Genomic DNA, 16782 nt, shown 5'->3' with positions numbered 1-16782 from the left:
TATAATTCAAATGATCAATAATGAAATAATGATAATTAATTCAAAAAATGAAAAAAAGCTCTTTTCTCAACAGAGAACGAAGCGGGTTTACAACGATAATTCAATTAAAAATGTGTGTGGCCAACTTCATACCAGTCCCTTAGCTCGTAGGAACAGAAAAAGATACTATTAACGTTTCAAAAATTTTAACCTGTATGATTTGTATTTCTTTCTTCTTGTTTGTAGTTCTGAGAAACAGACTGAACGAGTACAAAGAAAATATAGTGAAAGAATACCAATAAGGTTAAAATAAAGAGGAAGAACGGATAGAAAACTAAGAATGCTATTGTGGAACAACAAATATCCCGATTAACGGTATTGTGGCAACCGCGCCACTTGCCCTCGTATTCGTAAATACATATTCCTTAATTAAACAATACTATTCCGACCCTGGGAGTTGTTTTCTTTCGGGAATTCCCATTTATCTCTCATTTAACTTTCTTAATGTTCTAATAGCATGCTATTAACTGAATTCTCTACGATATACCTGGTAAACATTTCAGGAAAAACCAACATAACTACATCCATCTACCTCCTACATTGAAGTTTGTTTTTTCTCGGGACATCGGAGCGAGCCAGATGTAAGAGCTCTAGATCTCAGCAGAGCTACGCTGCTCCTAGAGATTCAACGTGCGCGACTTTTACGTTTTCTATACATTTTTGTGTATATTGTATTGTTGTTATTATTTGTATATACACTCGTGGTCAAAAATTACGAACCGCCCCGGTTTCTGAAAATATTTTTTTGTTTAATAAATTTAAATTAATATTGCTATTCTTTAACTTCTTCTCAATTATTTTGACGCAATAATAAGCAATGTGTAGTAATTTTGAGTGATTTTTAATGAGTAAAAAAATAAAAACATTGCAATAAAACCAAATTTTCTTAAAAATAAGGCTTGTATTCTAAACAATAATGTCCTTTTTTCAAAACGCTAGTAGCGTGTATTTCCGCCTCTGGATGTAATTGTAGCTAACATTCTCCTGGGCATGCTTTCACTTTCCTCAAATGCCGCTTGCTCAAGCTCAACTAAATTTTTAGGGTTTGTCATAAATAATATCAATTTCCAATGTTCAATTTGTTTATTAAATAATCACACAAAAAGAAAACCTAAAAATAAGAAGTATAAAACCATTTTTTGGGTTAAGATGGAAAAAATTGTGGGTATATATTTTCAATATCTCTTTTGGATCTAAATTTTTCCCACGCAAGAATTTCTCTATGGATCTGATCAGTAATCTGACGGTGCATGATCCGCACTGTATCTGAGTTGTGGTGGTAGCTCAATACCACCAAGTTCTTCGATCTTATCCCGCGAAACCTAGATATTTCTCCAATAAAATCTCATACATTAGCATCAACTGTAGACTATATACCCCGGTATTGAAAGCTTGATCATCTGAAGTAATTTCGAAGTACCCTAAACCAGACACTCAGTCTTTCCGCCCGACTCGACGTCTTTTTGTGGCAGGTTCTGACTTTATCCTTTGTCTAACCTGAGCGCGAATGATACTCAAGCGTTAAATGTCCACTATTAAATCGATCAAACCAACGCTGTGATGTTCGCTCAGTAACTGTGTCTTGCCCTTCAATTTGACGTACTCCGTCGTCAATAAACAAAAAAAGAATAATTAGAAACAGTGAAGCAAATGTACTCTCCATAGAATCGAAGACAAGATTCCACATGTTTGAACCTACACAAATGAAAACCGACATTACTTATAGGATGCCCTCTGTAGATGCTAGCCGAAATTGATATTTATATGGCTGTTGGAAAAATATTTGTTCTAAACCTGTGAAAAATCACAATTCCTCTACAAAAAGTTTGATTCCTTCCAAACAACTATCCTGTAAATTATAAAAAGACTACAATATAAACACAGAGATTACTTAGTTAAACTCTATTTTTTTTTCTTTAAACGACCTTTCTTCATCCGATCTCTGAAGCATTTCCACAAACCGTATCTCGCTTCCCAATCTTCGAAAAACAGTTCGGGCTTATTCCAAAGAATATGATGTTGCGCATATTCGTATTGCATTTTCAACGGCGGATTCAAATGTGGCGCCCATTCGGCCCTTCTTTCGATAATCATATTCACGTATTTATAGAAAACTGTTGCGTGGTGAATATGGCAAATAAGGGTGAGTATTGACAAAACTGTCGCGTGAAGATGATGAGCTCTCACCAAATCTCTCGACATGATACTGAAAGCGAATTCTTGTATACTCATAGCTATAGTAACGATGCAGGATACTGAATATCCGCATGGAATCTCTATTAATGTGAGTGCTATCGTTTGATAGACAGTTTCTAGTTTAGCTTTGTTATCGCTCACTAAAAAACTGTGAATTAATATTGCGTATAAGAGATGTCGAACTTTTTTAAATAGAGCTTTATCTTTTGGATGACATTGTTTCAATACGATGTTGTATTCGCAATTGCGGAAAAAAATTTTCGGTGTTACGAAATGGTGCGCGTTCTTTCCTCGGTCAACTATACTTTGCCAGATTTTCAATCCAATTAATGTCATTTTTGTTACTTTTGATCTAAATAAAGTTAGAACCATCGGTAATGGACCGTCCACGAAAGATTGCCTACCTAAAATTGAAAGATCTTAAATAGAATCTTGTAGCACTGGAAATTCATCCTAAATAAATCTTAGTTTATGCCTGTAGCGACCACGCCTGGTGCACTTCCACCAATACTCTTAAAAATACATTATACACGATTTTTTTCATCCTTCAACCGTTTCCCTAAACAATTACCTCAATAGAACAATATTCTTCCGTCACTCAACCAACCAACAATTGAACAATAGAATTTTTGAATCGCCTTTATTAATATCCTTCCTACACTTTCATAAAAACCCACATACCTACTTTTCTCTACCTTTTTATTACACCCTTTCTCACATACACCCAAAGAGAACATTGCCAATTCGAAGAAACAAATCGTCCACTCTACATCAACGAAAATATCTCAACTCCATCCCTAAATCGTCTCGAACCGAGCTGTTCTGCTCCTAGAGGTTCGCCCTCTAATAATGTCTTTAAATTTCCTTAATCCAAAGACACACGATACTAAGCCCGACTACGGTACGATGGCGTAGTTGCTGCCCAAGCCAAAATCACCACTTTTAAATCGTGCAAAACACTTTTGGCACGTTCACTCAACTAGAGCATATTCACCATAAACTTTCACCAAAATACGATTACTTTCGGCAGCATTTTTCTTCATATTAAAGTAATGAACTTGGTTGCTTTGGTTTTAAAGAAATTTTCGGAAACTATAACCTGGGTTCAGGTATATTACCCATCAGATGATTGTGGATCCTCGCCCTGAACGAAATTTAGATCATAGTTCCGAACGTCGATAATTTAAAAAAAGATCTATTTTTGATTCCTATCACTTTTTTGGGCGTTAATAATAACCTTTTCATCATGGTGAAGTAGTGGAACGAACAACGTCTGCAAATTTACTACAGAAATTCGGAATCGGTGGCCGCTACTTTAAGAGAGTTAACTTCGATTTTCGTTCGCAATTCTCGACCTCGTAAGCAGGCAGTAACATGTTTAGCGAAAAATTTTGAGTCTACATATTCGTTATGTTATGTTGCCGTGCCAGTGACACTACGGGTTGGTCGAAGTTTAGAAAATATCGCTGCCGCTGAAACGTCCGTAGCATATGATCCAAATCAATCAATTCCACGGCGTTCGCCAAGACCACTTTATGGCGAATTTTGCGTAAGGATCTTACTTTACACTCATACAAGATCAGGCTCACTCAAGAATTGAAATGTTTTGAATGTACTTCAACCCAATAATTGAGTTTTTGAAATATCTCAAATGGTTTTTATTTTATTGGAAATAAATAAATCCAATAAGGAAATTTTATTTCCTTATTGGAAAACCCCTAAACTCTAGATGGTTAACACGTTGTGTCCCCACCAAAATTGATGAACTTTCCCCAAATTTTTTTGACAGACGATCATGAATGGTGATTAAACCTGAAGCCGTTGTCGACTATAACAAAATTTAGCAAAAATAGGTAAAGGTAATGTAAAGATGGCAGAGACCAAAGATTTTAATCACATATTACTTGAATTATGTTGAAGTTAACAAAAAAATTTGAAAAGTAATGCTTTTTGTTTTACAATGGAGTTGAATGTCACAAAAAAAAATCAAATAGACCAAGCGCAAGATTCTGCTTCAAGGACGCAGAACGGTCCCACCAAACTGTAAACACATTTAAATAAGATCCCTTGGGCCGTGCAGAAGGTCCCAAAATAAAATACGTGATGCGGTTCATAGGACCGCTCTGTGGTGTGGGTTAAATTGCGGGCCTATGGACCGCTCTGGGCTCAACGTGTTAATAATGGTTATTGATTACTTATCAACGATTTACCCACACGGATTATGCACTAAAATTTAATACCATTAATGGGAAAGTCAGTCTGCGGAATGGTGATATGCTGAATCACCAATGAGACAGACGTTCCGTCATCACCTTCCCCAGCCAAGTTGATGGTAATCGTCGCGTACAAAGTCAGGGGTGTCATCATTTGCCACGTTCTTTTACATGGCAGAATAGAGACCTTATAGCATTATAGGAGCTTGCTATTGCTATTGCTACAGGTAAAAAGTAGACTTCGTGATAAGCGTCCAGATCTTCTAGATATAGCAATAATCCTGCAGGATAATGCAGGCAGCTACGGTGACGTGAGGTATGGGAAGAATTGGATCAGCCATCATCCTCTAAGGACTGTCACGACTTCGGGATAAACGTCCAAATCTTGTGGATGTAGCAATAAACCTGCAAGATAATACAAGCAGCTAGGGTGACGTGAGGTATGGGAAGAATTGGATCAGCCATCATCCTCTAAGGACTGTCACGACTTCGGGATAAACGTCCAAATCTTGTGGATGTAGCAATAAAACTGCAAGATAATACAAGCAGCTACGGTGACGTGGGGTATGGTAAGAATTGGATCAGCCATCATCCTCTGGGGACTGTCACTTTGATCTTATTGGCAAGAACGAATAAGCACACCACGTTTTACAATACGAAATACAAAAGGCGTCTTTCACTTCGTTAACATAATGTGGTGATGGAACTTCGACGGTCTTTAGACGCACATTTATCATGGCAACTTCATTTATCATAATTCAGTATCAGTATCATCATGTAATTAACTAACACCTTGATCTTTCGTCTGTATATGTTACATTATCCAACAGGACTGATATTTTCAAGGAAAAGAAAATAGTTTTAATGATTTACGCTCCAACCCTCACGAATAGATACAAATATCAGCCTTTTCACTTACCTCCTCGTTCATTGTATTTCTTAGCGGTATAAACAGCAATATTTCCAAAACAAATAATAATTTCTTCATTATCAGCGTTGGAATTCAATTTGTTTATTACGATTATCATAACTTTGATCAATTCTCTTCTTTCTAGAATTTTTATAGCGTGTCGAACACATATTTCCATGCCTTTCCTCAGAGAAACATAACTAAATGTATCTGTAGGTTTAGGTTTAATACTATTTTCTAACATATTCATGATGTGTATTAAAATATACATTGTGATGTCGGGACATTGTATATATTTCATAATTTCACAGAGAACTTTCGTTAAATGCTTGGCTTCGTCGGGATTGTCGATAGTTGCAATCTCGATCGTATAAACTATGTCGTCAAGGTCTGGAAAATCAAAAGATTTTTTAAATCGGCACAATAAACTGCTTGTTACTAACGGTATGCGCCAAATCGTAATTTTAATACCCGCCAAAAAATTTTAATTTCTATTACAAGGTGCAAGTCGTGATCGTGGTTGTCATGAAGATTAGACAACTCGTTACGGGAGATTATGCGGCTCGGCGTTTCAATTATGAAATGAAAAATAAGTATTTTAAATGCCAATGTGAAAACTTGTCGTTTTTAGAATTTATTTGGATTTCCAGAATTTGGTTTGGTCAAAATTTGGTTATTCTTATTATAATTATAATATCTCTTTCTTGAATTACAATTAATCATCGTTGTAGTATAATTTAGTAGAAAATTTCTATGTTAAATTGATTCAAAAATGACAAGATGTGTTTTTTTCGTTCAATTTGATTGAATATTGACGTTTTTTGGTACATTTTGCTAAAATTGATTTCTCTCAATTTACTTCGGTTAAAGAAGAGTTTTTCTGAGATTAATTTTCCAAAAATTCGCCAATTAAATTAGATTTTCTCAAAATTAGTCAAAATAACAAGCCAACAACTATTTTTTTGAATATAAGTTGATAAATAAATTTATCTTTCTATGTTTGATATTATGAAAAATGGCTTTTTGGTCAAAAATTAGCTTTTCTAAACCAATATTTTCAAAAATTGAATTTTCTTAATCCAATTTAGTGAAAAATGAGCGTTTCTTGGTCAATACTAAAATAAATTCGTCAAAATTCAAGTTTCGTTTCAAATTTAGTCACAAAAAACTTTTCTGAAATTATTCTTTCAACAATTGGCCTTTTGAATTTTGTCAAAACTCAATATTTTCAAGTAAAATTTAGCCAAAACTATATATTCTAAATATAATCTGATCAAAAAATTGAATTTTTCACTATAAATTGATTGAAAAATTTGGTTTTCTTGGTTAATACTATCAAACATTGAGACCAATAAATTCAATTTAGTTAAAACGGAGCTTTTTATGGCTAATATTATCCCAAACTCGAAATTTCTAACTTTAATTAAGTGAAAAATTTGCCAATATTATCAAAAATCGAATTTTATAAATTCAATTTAGTTAAAAACTGACATTTCTGAGCTCAATTTTCAATAATTAGCCTGAAGAATTCAATTTTATCAAAAATTGTGATTTTCAAAAGGAATTTAGGCACAAACTGTATTTCATGTATAATTGACTCAAAAACTGTTTTTTTAACCAAAACATTAGATTTTCTTGTAATGTAAATTGGCCAGTATTCACAAAAATTGAATTTTCCAAAGATAATTTACTTAAAAATTGTCTTTTCTGGCTAATATTATCAAAAATGGAAGATTCTAAGTTCAAATCATAATGTTCTATTCTCAGCTATATATAACAACTTACTCAAGGAGTACTTTTTTATAGATCAATTTCTGAAAAATTGGCATTATAAAGTAAATTTTTAAAAAAATGTCTCATTTCATTATTTTAATCAAAAATTGGCTCTTATTCGTTTGATTTGGACGAATATAATCAAAATTTTCTAAATTTAATTTGGAGAAATATTGAGTTTGACATTTAAACAGAGCAGCAATTTTCTCTCTACACTCAATTTGCTCAAAAATGGGTTTCACTTTATGAGTGATATCAAAAATGGGCTCCTCTTGGCTTAGTTTTTTCCGGAATTGGCTTCTATGAGTTTTATTTTGTTGAAAATCGATTTTTCCAAACGTAATTCTATCTAAACTTCTCTTCCATAAAGGTAATTTGGTAGAAAATTTGCTTTTCTGCATTAAATTTTCAACGTAATAGTTGAAAAACTATTATAAAATGCCATGTCTCTAGAAAATATAACTATAGCATTCATGGCGATCCGATACGTATTCTTATTTATCACTCTTATCAATTTTTGATACAACATTACGCAATCCCTTTTTGTACTACAGAAACAGTCATCTACACAGGGACTTGGACTTAGAAACTGTTAGAAAAACCATAAAAAAATTCGCAGGAAACCACGACTTCTTCACCACACCAACATTGAGGCAAATCCAGCTCCTGAACAATGTAAACTTGAATAGAAGACTTAAGAAGACCCAACCTTTTGAGCTAGTTTAGTGTATAGTGTAGTGAAAAACCGAACCGTATTTCGGTTAGTGTGCACGATAAAATTAGTGTAAATAATTGCTAGAACCTAGGTATTGCTAAAAAGACAGACTTTAGTTAAGTTTGCAAGTAGTAGATTAAATTAAAATTAAATTACTCATTGATATATTTTGATCAGTTCGTTATTGTAATAAAATATCCCCTGAAGGGATAATTTTACTTATAATAAAAAGAAATTATTCTAAACAAAACTGTTCAATGTTGCTTTTACCTTCTTTGACATAACGATGAATTTCCAAAATTTTGATTATCAATGCAGTACAGGCAAACTCGATTTCCCAAAGTTTACCTTCTCTATAAAACGTAACTATAGCATTCACTGCAATCCGATACATATTCTTATTTATCACTCTTATCAATTTCTGATACACCATTACGCAACGTTCCGATTTTCTTTTTCTCGCCCAAGATACTAATCCAGATTCCGATGTTCTCAGCCTCAACTAAAGACAAACATTTCTTATAATTCCAATCGGAAAATTTAATGCTAAAGAAACAATGTTTGTAATTTTCTGTTATTTTCATATTCAATTCAAAATCTAGAATGAAATTGTCTTAAGGCTTTCCTCGAGCTTCCCAAAAGCTACCGCACATGTACACAACTCTCATATCAGTATTATATGAATCATCATGTACCCAAATCATCTTTAACCAAACGTCGGTGTTTTCTAGTATTTCTCTATAACCTGGTAAACTTATTCACCAGATCAATTGCCGATGACAGGAAATATTGCCGTATGAGTTGTACCCGTTACTCATTTCACTTAATCAAATTGTTTCGACGGCTATTTTCACTTACACGCGGACAAAAGAAACAATAAATCCTATATCAGGGCCATCCTAAATCAATTTCTAACCAAAAAACATTCTCGATCTATTGGGCTGCTATATTAATGGCAGTTGGGGCGTTAGTGACAAGTCTCAACATGCTTTATACAAAGTTTCAACTTGCTGATTCTATCTATTTTATTATAATGGGGCTCGAACGATCACTCAATCAAGTAGTCTTGAAAAATGGTTCAAATTTCGTTTCACACTCTCATAAAAGTTTTGACATAGGAAGGATTCACACCAGCTCAAATCAAAAACAGAATGGGGGCTGTTTATAGTGGCTTGTGTCCATCATTTTCAACAATCAAAAATTGCTCTAAATTTTTTCGCTGGAAACTAGAATCATTAGAAGATGAGAGAGTGCGAGAGGTCCTGTGATGGTGATTACTCCAGAAAACAATAAAATGATGACCGGCGCCTAAAAACAAAAGAAATTACCTTAAAGACCGACATTTTCAAAAAAAGTGTTAGAAGACTCCTACATGAGCATGTAAACATAACAAAAATTAGTAAACGGTGGTTGCCTCGAGTTTTCAACGCAGTGCAAAAAAAATCCGATCAATTGTAGCGGGTGACGAAACTATAGTCTTCTACTATGATCCACTATTCAAAAGAGATTCTAAGGAGTGGCATCGGAAAGGAGAGTTCGTGCCAAAAAAAGCAAAGGTTATGGAAAGTACGAAAAAAGTGAAGTCTACAATATTTTGGGACTGTGAGGGTATACTTTTGATTGACTTTGAGAAACCAAATAAAACCGTTAACGCGTCATATTACTTCGGCTTACTAAGGCAGTTGCGTCCTAAAATTATCGAATATAGGCGTGGGAGAATCAGCTAAAGTTTCTACTAACAATGGTCCAATCCACACTTCGCTTTGCTTTCCAAGGCTACGTATGTGACTTCACAGAGATTAAAAATTAACCATTTAGCCCTGATCTGGTCCCATCTGGCCGAGTTGATGTTCAGGGTGGCCCAGAAGACATTTTTTTCAATCAATACCCTATTATTTGACGTCGTAAATTGATTCCACACTCTGTTGTTAGCAACTTTTATTTAGTTCACTTTTTTGATAGGAGTAGCCGTATAAAAGGGTTACAGGGTTTTTCAGAAAGCCAAAAGCCACCTTTTCCATATAAGAGGAGTAGGTACCATTCAATTTACAATATGTTCTTCGCGCAAACAGAACTCCTTTCTCTTAAGAATATTTTCGAGTGCAAGATTATTGATATTTATATAATTTGTTCTGAAAAAATTTAAAACTTCGCGATTTTTGTTCATATTGCTATTAATACTATCCCGATAACGATTTTTATATCTTTATTGTCTTCCTGGCAGCCTATTCATGAGGATTAAAGACAATAATACTTTCATACAGTATAAAAAAGCCGTGAGAAACAGAGCTCCATCACGAAAGTCGAATTTTTCGTCGAATGAAGAATTTAACTAATACACAAACAAATCTTTCAATAAAATGAATTTCTTGGAAATGATATCAATTCTCAATCTTATTTCTTTACATGGAAAATTTGCTATTCCTCAATAACTTTTCATTTCACAAATTAACTCTCTCTCTCTCTCGAATGAAAATTCATAATTTCAATAGACCCGGTGGTCTCGAACCCTCTTGTTCAAGTCCAATTGACAACAAAGAAAAAATTGTCATAATGACGAGAAATTTCGAAAATGGGAAGTAAAAAAAATCACCCTAGCAACGATCATACTCGTATTATTCATTAAATAGGAGGCGGTCCAGTTTAACAATTACAACGATCAAAATGATTTCGGGCGTTTTGTGCTAGAAGAACTGAAGAAGAAAACTTTGAACTTGAGAAAGACAATTCTTCAACATCACCCCTATTTGCATGCGAAGTTCGAACCCTCCAGTGAAACTTTTTCTGGCCAAAAAATAAGAAAATATAACAAAAATGACCATAAAATGGAGAGGGGTGGAGATGGAAAGTTTCGACCTTAGACAGGAAATCATCTCGCAACTAATTGAACCTACAAGTGAAATTTCATTTTTCAGTCGGTTTTCGTTTGACCTGCAGAGAGGTGAGCAAAGGTCAAAAACCACTTTTTTTGCGCTGCGACCCCTCGAAATATTCATTTGTTTTCAACCCAACTCTAATAACATCAATCCACCGCCAAAAAAACCATGTATGCTAATTTTGAACCAAATCGGACCCATAGCCATTGCTCCAGAGACGAAAATAAGAATTGTAGCTTAAACAGATACATATATAGATTTATATATAAACTACATACATTCGAAAAACCATCATAATCGTGTTCAGGAGGTTTCAAAACATGGGAAAAATGATGTGCCCCCCATTTTTCTTCTAGTCATGCCTACCGTAATAGTCGAATTTTTCAAGGAAAAATAACAAAGGAACTGGAATCTATAGTAATAACATTTGAAAAAAACAAGAGCTAAAAAGAAAAAAATGTAAGCTCCTAAGCCGGCACGAACCCACAGTTAATTATTAATAGAAAGTAAACTATAAACCTTGTAGTTAATTTCTGAAGAGGTAGATTTCTATGAAAATCCATTTTTTTTGTTTTTCATTAAATAATCAAGCTTCATAAACTTAAATTATGATACAAGTTACATTTATCGTAATAAAGATGATTAATTTCGGATAATCAAAACGGTCGTGAATTACATGAAGAAAAATCTAGATTATTCTTAAAATTAAAACGAAAAAAATAATGTTTCATAAACATGTATCAGCATATATTTTAATATAAAATAGGGTTGCTTTAAACAACTTAGCAATAAATTGTAGTTAATTCGCTTGTGAAATTAATTCTGTTTAGTTCTTGGTACTTTATTTAATAAAACATCTCAGGTGGAAAATTTTAACTAGAAAAAACTGACGGTGGACAATGATAATAGAAACTAAAAACAGATTAACCAAAAAAATTGGGGAAATTCGAAATTTCAGGTATTGGTCCTATGTCTACCAATCCACCAAATGCATAGGTTTACCCCACTTGGGGCGGTATGCGAACATTTTGACTTTAAAAGGGCGTGGGAATAAATGGAGAATATATCGCGAATAAATCACAGTTTTCTTTTGTTTGTTACCTTTGTTTATGTTAGGTTAAGAACTCATGGACCACACTCACCAATAACACCAACATATGCTGTAACAATCTCTTTTGGCCCACTTACCTGAAAATGATGCATACAACTCATAATGCACCAAATCAAATGGATAACGTGAGATATGTTTAAAAAATCAGGATCCACTCTATTTACAATATCTTCTAGAATATTCATTCCTATTGAACGTCTAATATGGAGTTCGTGTAGATCTCTGATACTTTTCAAACAGCATTTATATAATCTGATAACAACCAATAAATTTCAATTATCTATATGTAAATGGACGTATTTGTCACTACAACAAAAACTTTTTGAAATATTTTAACTTATTTTCCGAAAATTGGCCAGATAGATATATTCATTTAAAATATATCTGGCAATAGTTCGAGAATCAAACTAACATCATATTTTCCCCACGAGGAATATTACCTTACCTTACCAATTGGCACTAGGGTCCTCAAAGGACCTTAGCCTCAATGATGTTGTACTTTTCTCCGCCAGTTCCGGACGCCTAGTACTTTTAGGTCCTGTTTTATGTCGATCTTATGAATGGTCGTCCTGGTAGTCTGCGGCTTTCCGGCTTTTTCCGGTATGCAAATTTGACTCCTCGACCTTCCGGCATCCGTTCGATTTGTCCAAGCCATCTCCTGATCTCTGCTACCAGACTGGGCTCCACATACAGAGCGTAAGTCTCAGCATTAGTAGGGATAAGCCATCCTCTTTGGACTTGAATTGTGCTATAGATACGCCGACTTTGAGTTGAGACTCAGTTCGTCTCTAGCAGTTATTGTCCATATTTCAGAAGCATACATGACCACTGGACTTAGTTCTGCACGATAGATACTCTTTTGTGCGCCCGTTAAGCAGGATTTCAGCATCTTCTGGGCACTGTAATACGCCTTGTTTCCAGCTTTCACTCTTCTGTATCTCCAGTGCAGTCTCGTTGTTTTCAGTTCTAAGAGAGTCAAAGTGTTTGAAGCTTCAAGGTGATATAATATTCCTTATGGGGAAAAGTTTCCTAGCTATCCCGGAATACAAGTCGAAAAAATAATAGTGGGTTTCATGTTCTTGAAACTATACAAAAGTAAATGAATATTCTGATATTTGGTGAGAAATGTGTGAAATACAAGCAGGAAAAAAAGTTCCCCACATGGTGATAAATCAAAATACCTAAATGCTATATGTTCAAATTTATACAGCATCTTTAATATATTATAAGCCAGCGATTGAACTAGGATTATCATGATTGCTCCAATCGTTTTTTCTCTACGAGCGAAAAACTGAATAAAAAATAGAATGTAATTTTAAAAAATTTATAAAAAAGTCAACTTTTTTAATTTAGAATTCAGTGCAGTACAATCTCTTAGTCTTGAATATGAAGATTAGAATACCGTTTGGTTTTTTGATTTCAAATAAACAGAACAGCCGCATTTTTGTACAAGGTCAGGTACCTCTTTTACTTGTCGTTTTCCTGTCGGCCAGTATAACTATTTTATTTTAACTTCAAGAAAATTGTGAAACTTATTTAAATGTTAATAAATATTATGCAAAAACAATGATATTGATTATTTCCACGGTTTTCCCGTAAAAAATTATTGAAAAAATCGTAATAAAACAGCCGAGAAACTAGAGGACCTTCTTAAAGAAGAAATATTGACAAATTTGTGTTAATTTAAAAATGGTTGATATTCTTCAAGGTTAACAAAGTTAATATTGATATTTTATGAAATGAAACAATGAGAACCATATTGAAATTCAAGCCAACGGCTAAAAAACGATAGTTTTCAGCTGTAGATACGTGCTGGTGTAATAAATCTCATGGAACTGGGCGTTTAAGTGATATCCCACTATAGTACGATCCAATCTACGATCTCCAATACACCGACATGAACGAAACGAGAATGCCCCAGAGTAACATACAAGTACTGCGCAACAACAAGAATTCGATTATCGATACATGAGGTACATCTAGAAATTTAGTTTCCTGATGTTTTCCCCTTTAAAGTAAACGTAATTAGACGTGTCAACGAAAGCTTGAAAATTTCGTGGAACACTACGGAAATTGCGATGTGCCACTCAAATTAAGAAGCCTGTAAAGCTTACTGCGGGTTGTGTGCTCCTCCAAGGCGATGCTCGTCCGCATCTCGTCCAGCTGCTGCTTTGACGGAATTCAGCTGAGAGTTGTTTGTTCATCCACTCTACAGCTTGGATTTTGTTCCCAGCGTTTATCTCATTTTCATGCACCTTAAGAAATTCCTGTTTTATGGAGAGCGTTATGGCAACAGCGAAGTTCTGACGACGTCTGGCACAAGTTGGTTCAATTGACAAGAGGCACAGTTCAACGACAGAAAGATACTAAATCAAGTGGTAGCTATGTTGACAAATAACTGAAACATTGCTGTACTTGAGTACTTATTCCCTAAAAATACCTTTAATACAGGAAAACTGAATGTCTGTCGTAGTTATTACAGATACAGGTCGTGGAAGGCAGATATAAAGCAGTATTTCTGTATGCAGGACAACACATCTCATCTTCTAATCATAAATCATCCAGTCAAGTAAGGAAGAACGAAAATATCCCTGTGATCAAATTTGGCTCGAACTGATCACAAAAATAACATTTTTACATACCACTCTAGGTTTCTTCTAATGAGTATTAGAAACCTTTCAAAGATAAGTGAATCTTTACCGTTTAATTTGATGTTCGAATTCATTGTATGACATGGGCTCCCAAACTCCTAAGATAGTTTTAAATTTTCTTGACAGGGGTGTTCTCTCTTTCAGATCGCGAAGTTTCGCATCGGATACCCTTATATTTATAATATGATCCAAAGAGTCTATGGGTTTCTCTTCTAATACATTTAACTGATGCTCCAGAGTTCTCTGTCTTCTTTTACTGAGTCGTTCCGATAAGTCATCATCGACTCTAAGCATATCTGTCCTTGAAATTAAGCGTAAATCGGGTTAAAAATTTTCTAAAATCTACTTAAGAAATCAGTTAAATGTCATCACTTTGTCAAATTTCTTAGGACATTTTTTATTTCACTGTCAGTTCGAACTTGAATACTTATTGTCATGCAAACAAACAGGTGGAAAGTGACTACATAAATATATTAATCTTTTTAATTTAGGGTAAGAATCGATTAATTTATAGGTTATTTAAACAAAATCTGCCAAAAGTGAATAATTTTTATTGATTATTTACAAAAAAAAACAAGAAAAAATGATAACACCTATTATAAAAAACGTTATTCTTCATTTTTATTAGGTGTTCTAACAATTTATATAATTCTAATAGCGAGTATTAATCTCTCTGCTACGGCGAAGGGCTCTAACCCTGTCGAGCATCGAATAAATTAAATTTTGGACGTACTCCACCTGCATAGCATCCCATTCTTCTCGAAGAACAATTGGAGCTGATTTAGGTGACTAGGATGGGGAAGGCGACTTCTAACAGACCTCCATTAATTGTCCCACAAATGCTCTATGTGATTCATTTCGAGAGATCGTGCAGGCCCGTCCAAAACTGTGATTCCCACTTGAGCCAAGTGTTCTGTAACAATTCTGGAGATATGTGGACGAGCCTTATCCTGCATTAAATAGTATTGCTCGCCAATAAATCGAGCAAATGGGATCACAGCCTCTAGGAGGACTTCTTCGATGTACCTCCGAGCAGTCAGAGCCCCATTACTTATGAAAATCGGTTCAGTCCGGGCGTGGGAGTTAATTCCACCCCAAAACATAACTGATCTCCTTTTAAAATGCCGTGATTCACGAGTGGTACATTGAGCAAATCCCTCCCCTGGTAGTCTCCACACTCTGTCTCGATCGTCTGAGTGTTATAAACCAAATCGAGATCATCCGTGAATAAAACGGTTCCCCATTATTCCAGAGTCCAATGAGAATACTGATCGGCAAATAATCGCCTTTCTCTTCGACGCATTTCCAGGAACAAGGGCCCTGTTGCGGGTCGCCTTGATATAATTTCGTGCTCCCTCAGTCTCCGCCGCATTGTATCTGCACTTACACGTATATTTCGAGCCACTTCAAGTCTATCTTATACCGACTGTGTAATAAATCGAACGTCTATTGCCGTTTTTGCCCTTGGTCGCCCACTTCCGGCCCTCCTATCGTAGTTACCAGTCTCCCGGAAACGCCGGAGTGCATCGTGAATGGTAGACTTCGCACTTCCAAGCGTTTGGGCAATGCTCTGTAAGTATTATGGACCAAAATAAAAAAAAAACATGTCCTTTAATCACAAAAAAGACTCGGTTCATAAATTGAAGATGTTCAAATATGCGAAAAACTACTTACAGTTTAGAATAGATCCGACAGGTAAATCAACTTTGAGACAAATAAATCAAATCTGAGTTTCACCTAATTGCTTACTAATTCTAAAGGGATTAGTTCAATGCATTTAGACCATACATTCTCTGTAATAACTAGAATACCCACAAAAACATACACATTGTTGAAAATTAGCTTTTAATAAGAAAAATAAGAAGCGTCCGATTTTTTTGCTGTTGAGTGAATTTATATAGAGCACTTCTCCTCCTTGATACCTACAAGACAGTGCCTGAAACAATAATACGGACAACTCTTGCAAAGCACACCAATAAAGACTCGATATTGAACTTACTTAGATCTGGTTGCTATCTCCAAACCATGATTTGTGACACGATCATTTAGACACGTCCTATTGGCCATTGTCTTGACGGGATAAGTTTTCAACCTGATTCACCGTGGTTCAGTCAAGGAGTCAAAAAATAAGACGGTCTACTTTCATTAACAATCCAAATTTGTGACTTCAACAATTTCAGCAATCGCGTTAGCTATCTCATGAATGCTTTTATCTTCCTATTTGTAATAGCTTATCGATCAGTTATTAATGAGTCCAACTGTGGAACACCTCCAAAAAATCTGTTTTGACGTAAAATG

At 34.7% G+C, this 16782-nt stretch overlaps 1 protein-coding gene across 1 annotated transcript; it reads right to left on the bottom strand.

The window, feature by feature from the left end:
• Positions 1-1941: 1941 nt before the first annotated feature.
• On the bottom strand, positions 1942-16551 carry LOC130445165 (uncharacterized). The gene is made up of 6 exons (XM_056780692.1): positions 16484-16551; positions 14534-14785; positions 11911-12085; positions 8117-8348; positions 5368-5748; positions 1942-2639 (listed from the first exon to the last, which is right to left on the bottom strand). The coding sequence occupies exons 1-6, from the start codon at positions 16549-16551 to the stop codon at positions 1942-1944; spliced, it is 1806 nt and encodes a 601-aa protein (XP_056636670.1).
• Positions 16552-16782: the final 231 nt, after the last annotated feature.

Source organism: Diorhabda sublineata, chromosome 6 (genome assembly GCF_026230105.1).
Source record: "Diorhabda sublineata isolate icDioSubl1.1 chromosome 6, icDioSubl1.1, whole genome shotgun sequence".
In the NCBI taxonomy this organism is placed as follows: domain Eukaryota; kingdom Metazoa; phylum Arthropoda; class Insecta; order Coleoptera; family Chrysomelidae; genus Diorhabda; species Diorhabda sublineata.
This window is presented reverse-complemented; position numbering and strand designations above follow the sequence as displayed.

What these genes read in the sequence shown, in the direction of transcription:
- LOC130445165 (XM_056780692.1), bottom strand. Translation starts at nt 16,551, where the DNA reads ATGGCCAATAGGACGTGTCTAAATGATCGTGTCACAAATCATGGTTTG. An exon ending in TCATCGTTATGTCAAAGAAG is followed by an intron (nt 5,749 to 8,116) that starts GTAAAAGCAACA and finishes TTGATTTTCCAG; the next exon opens with ACCTTGACGACATAGTTTAT. An exon ending in GAAATACAATGAACGAGGAG is followed by an intron (nt 2,640 to 5,367) that starts GTAAGTGAAAAG and finishes TTTCAATTTTAG; the next exon opens with GTAGGCAATCTTTCGTGGAC.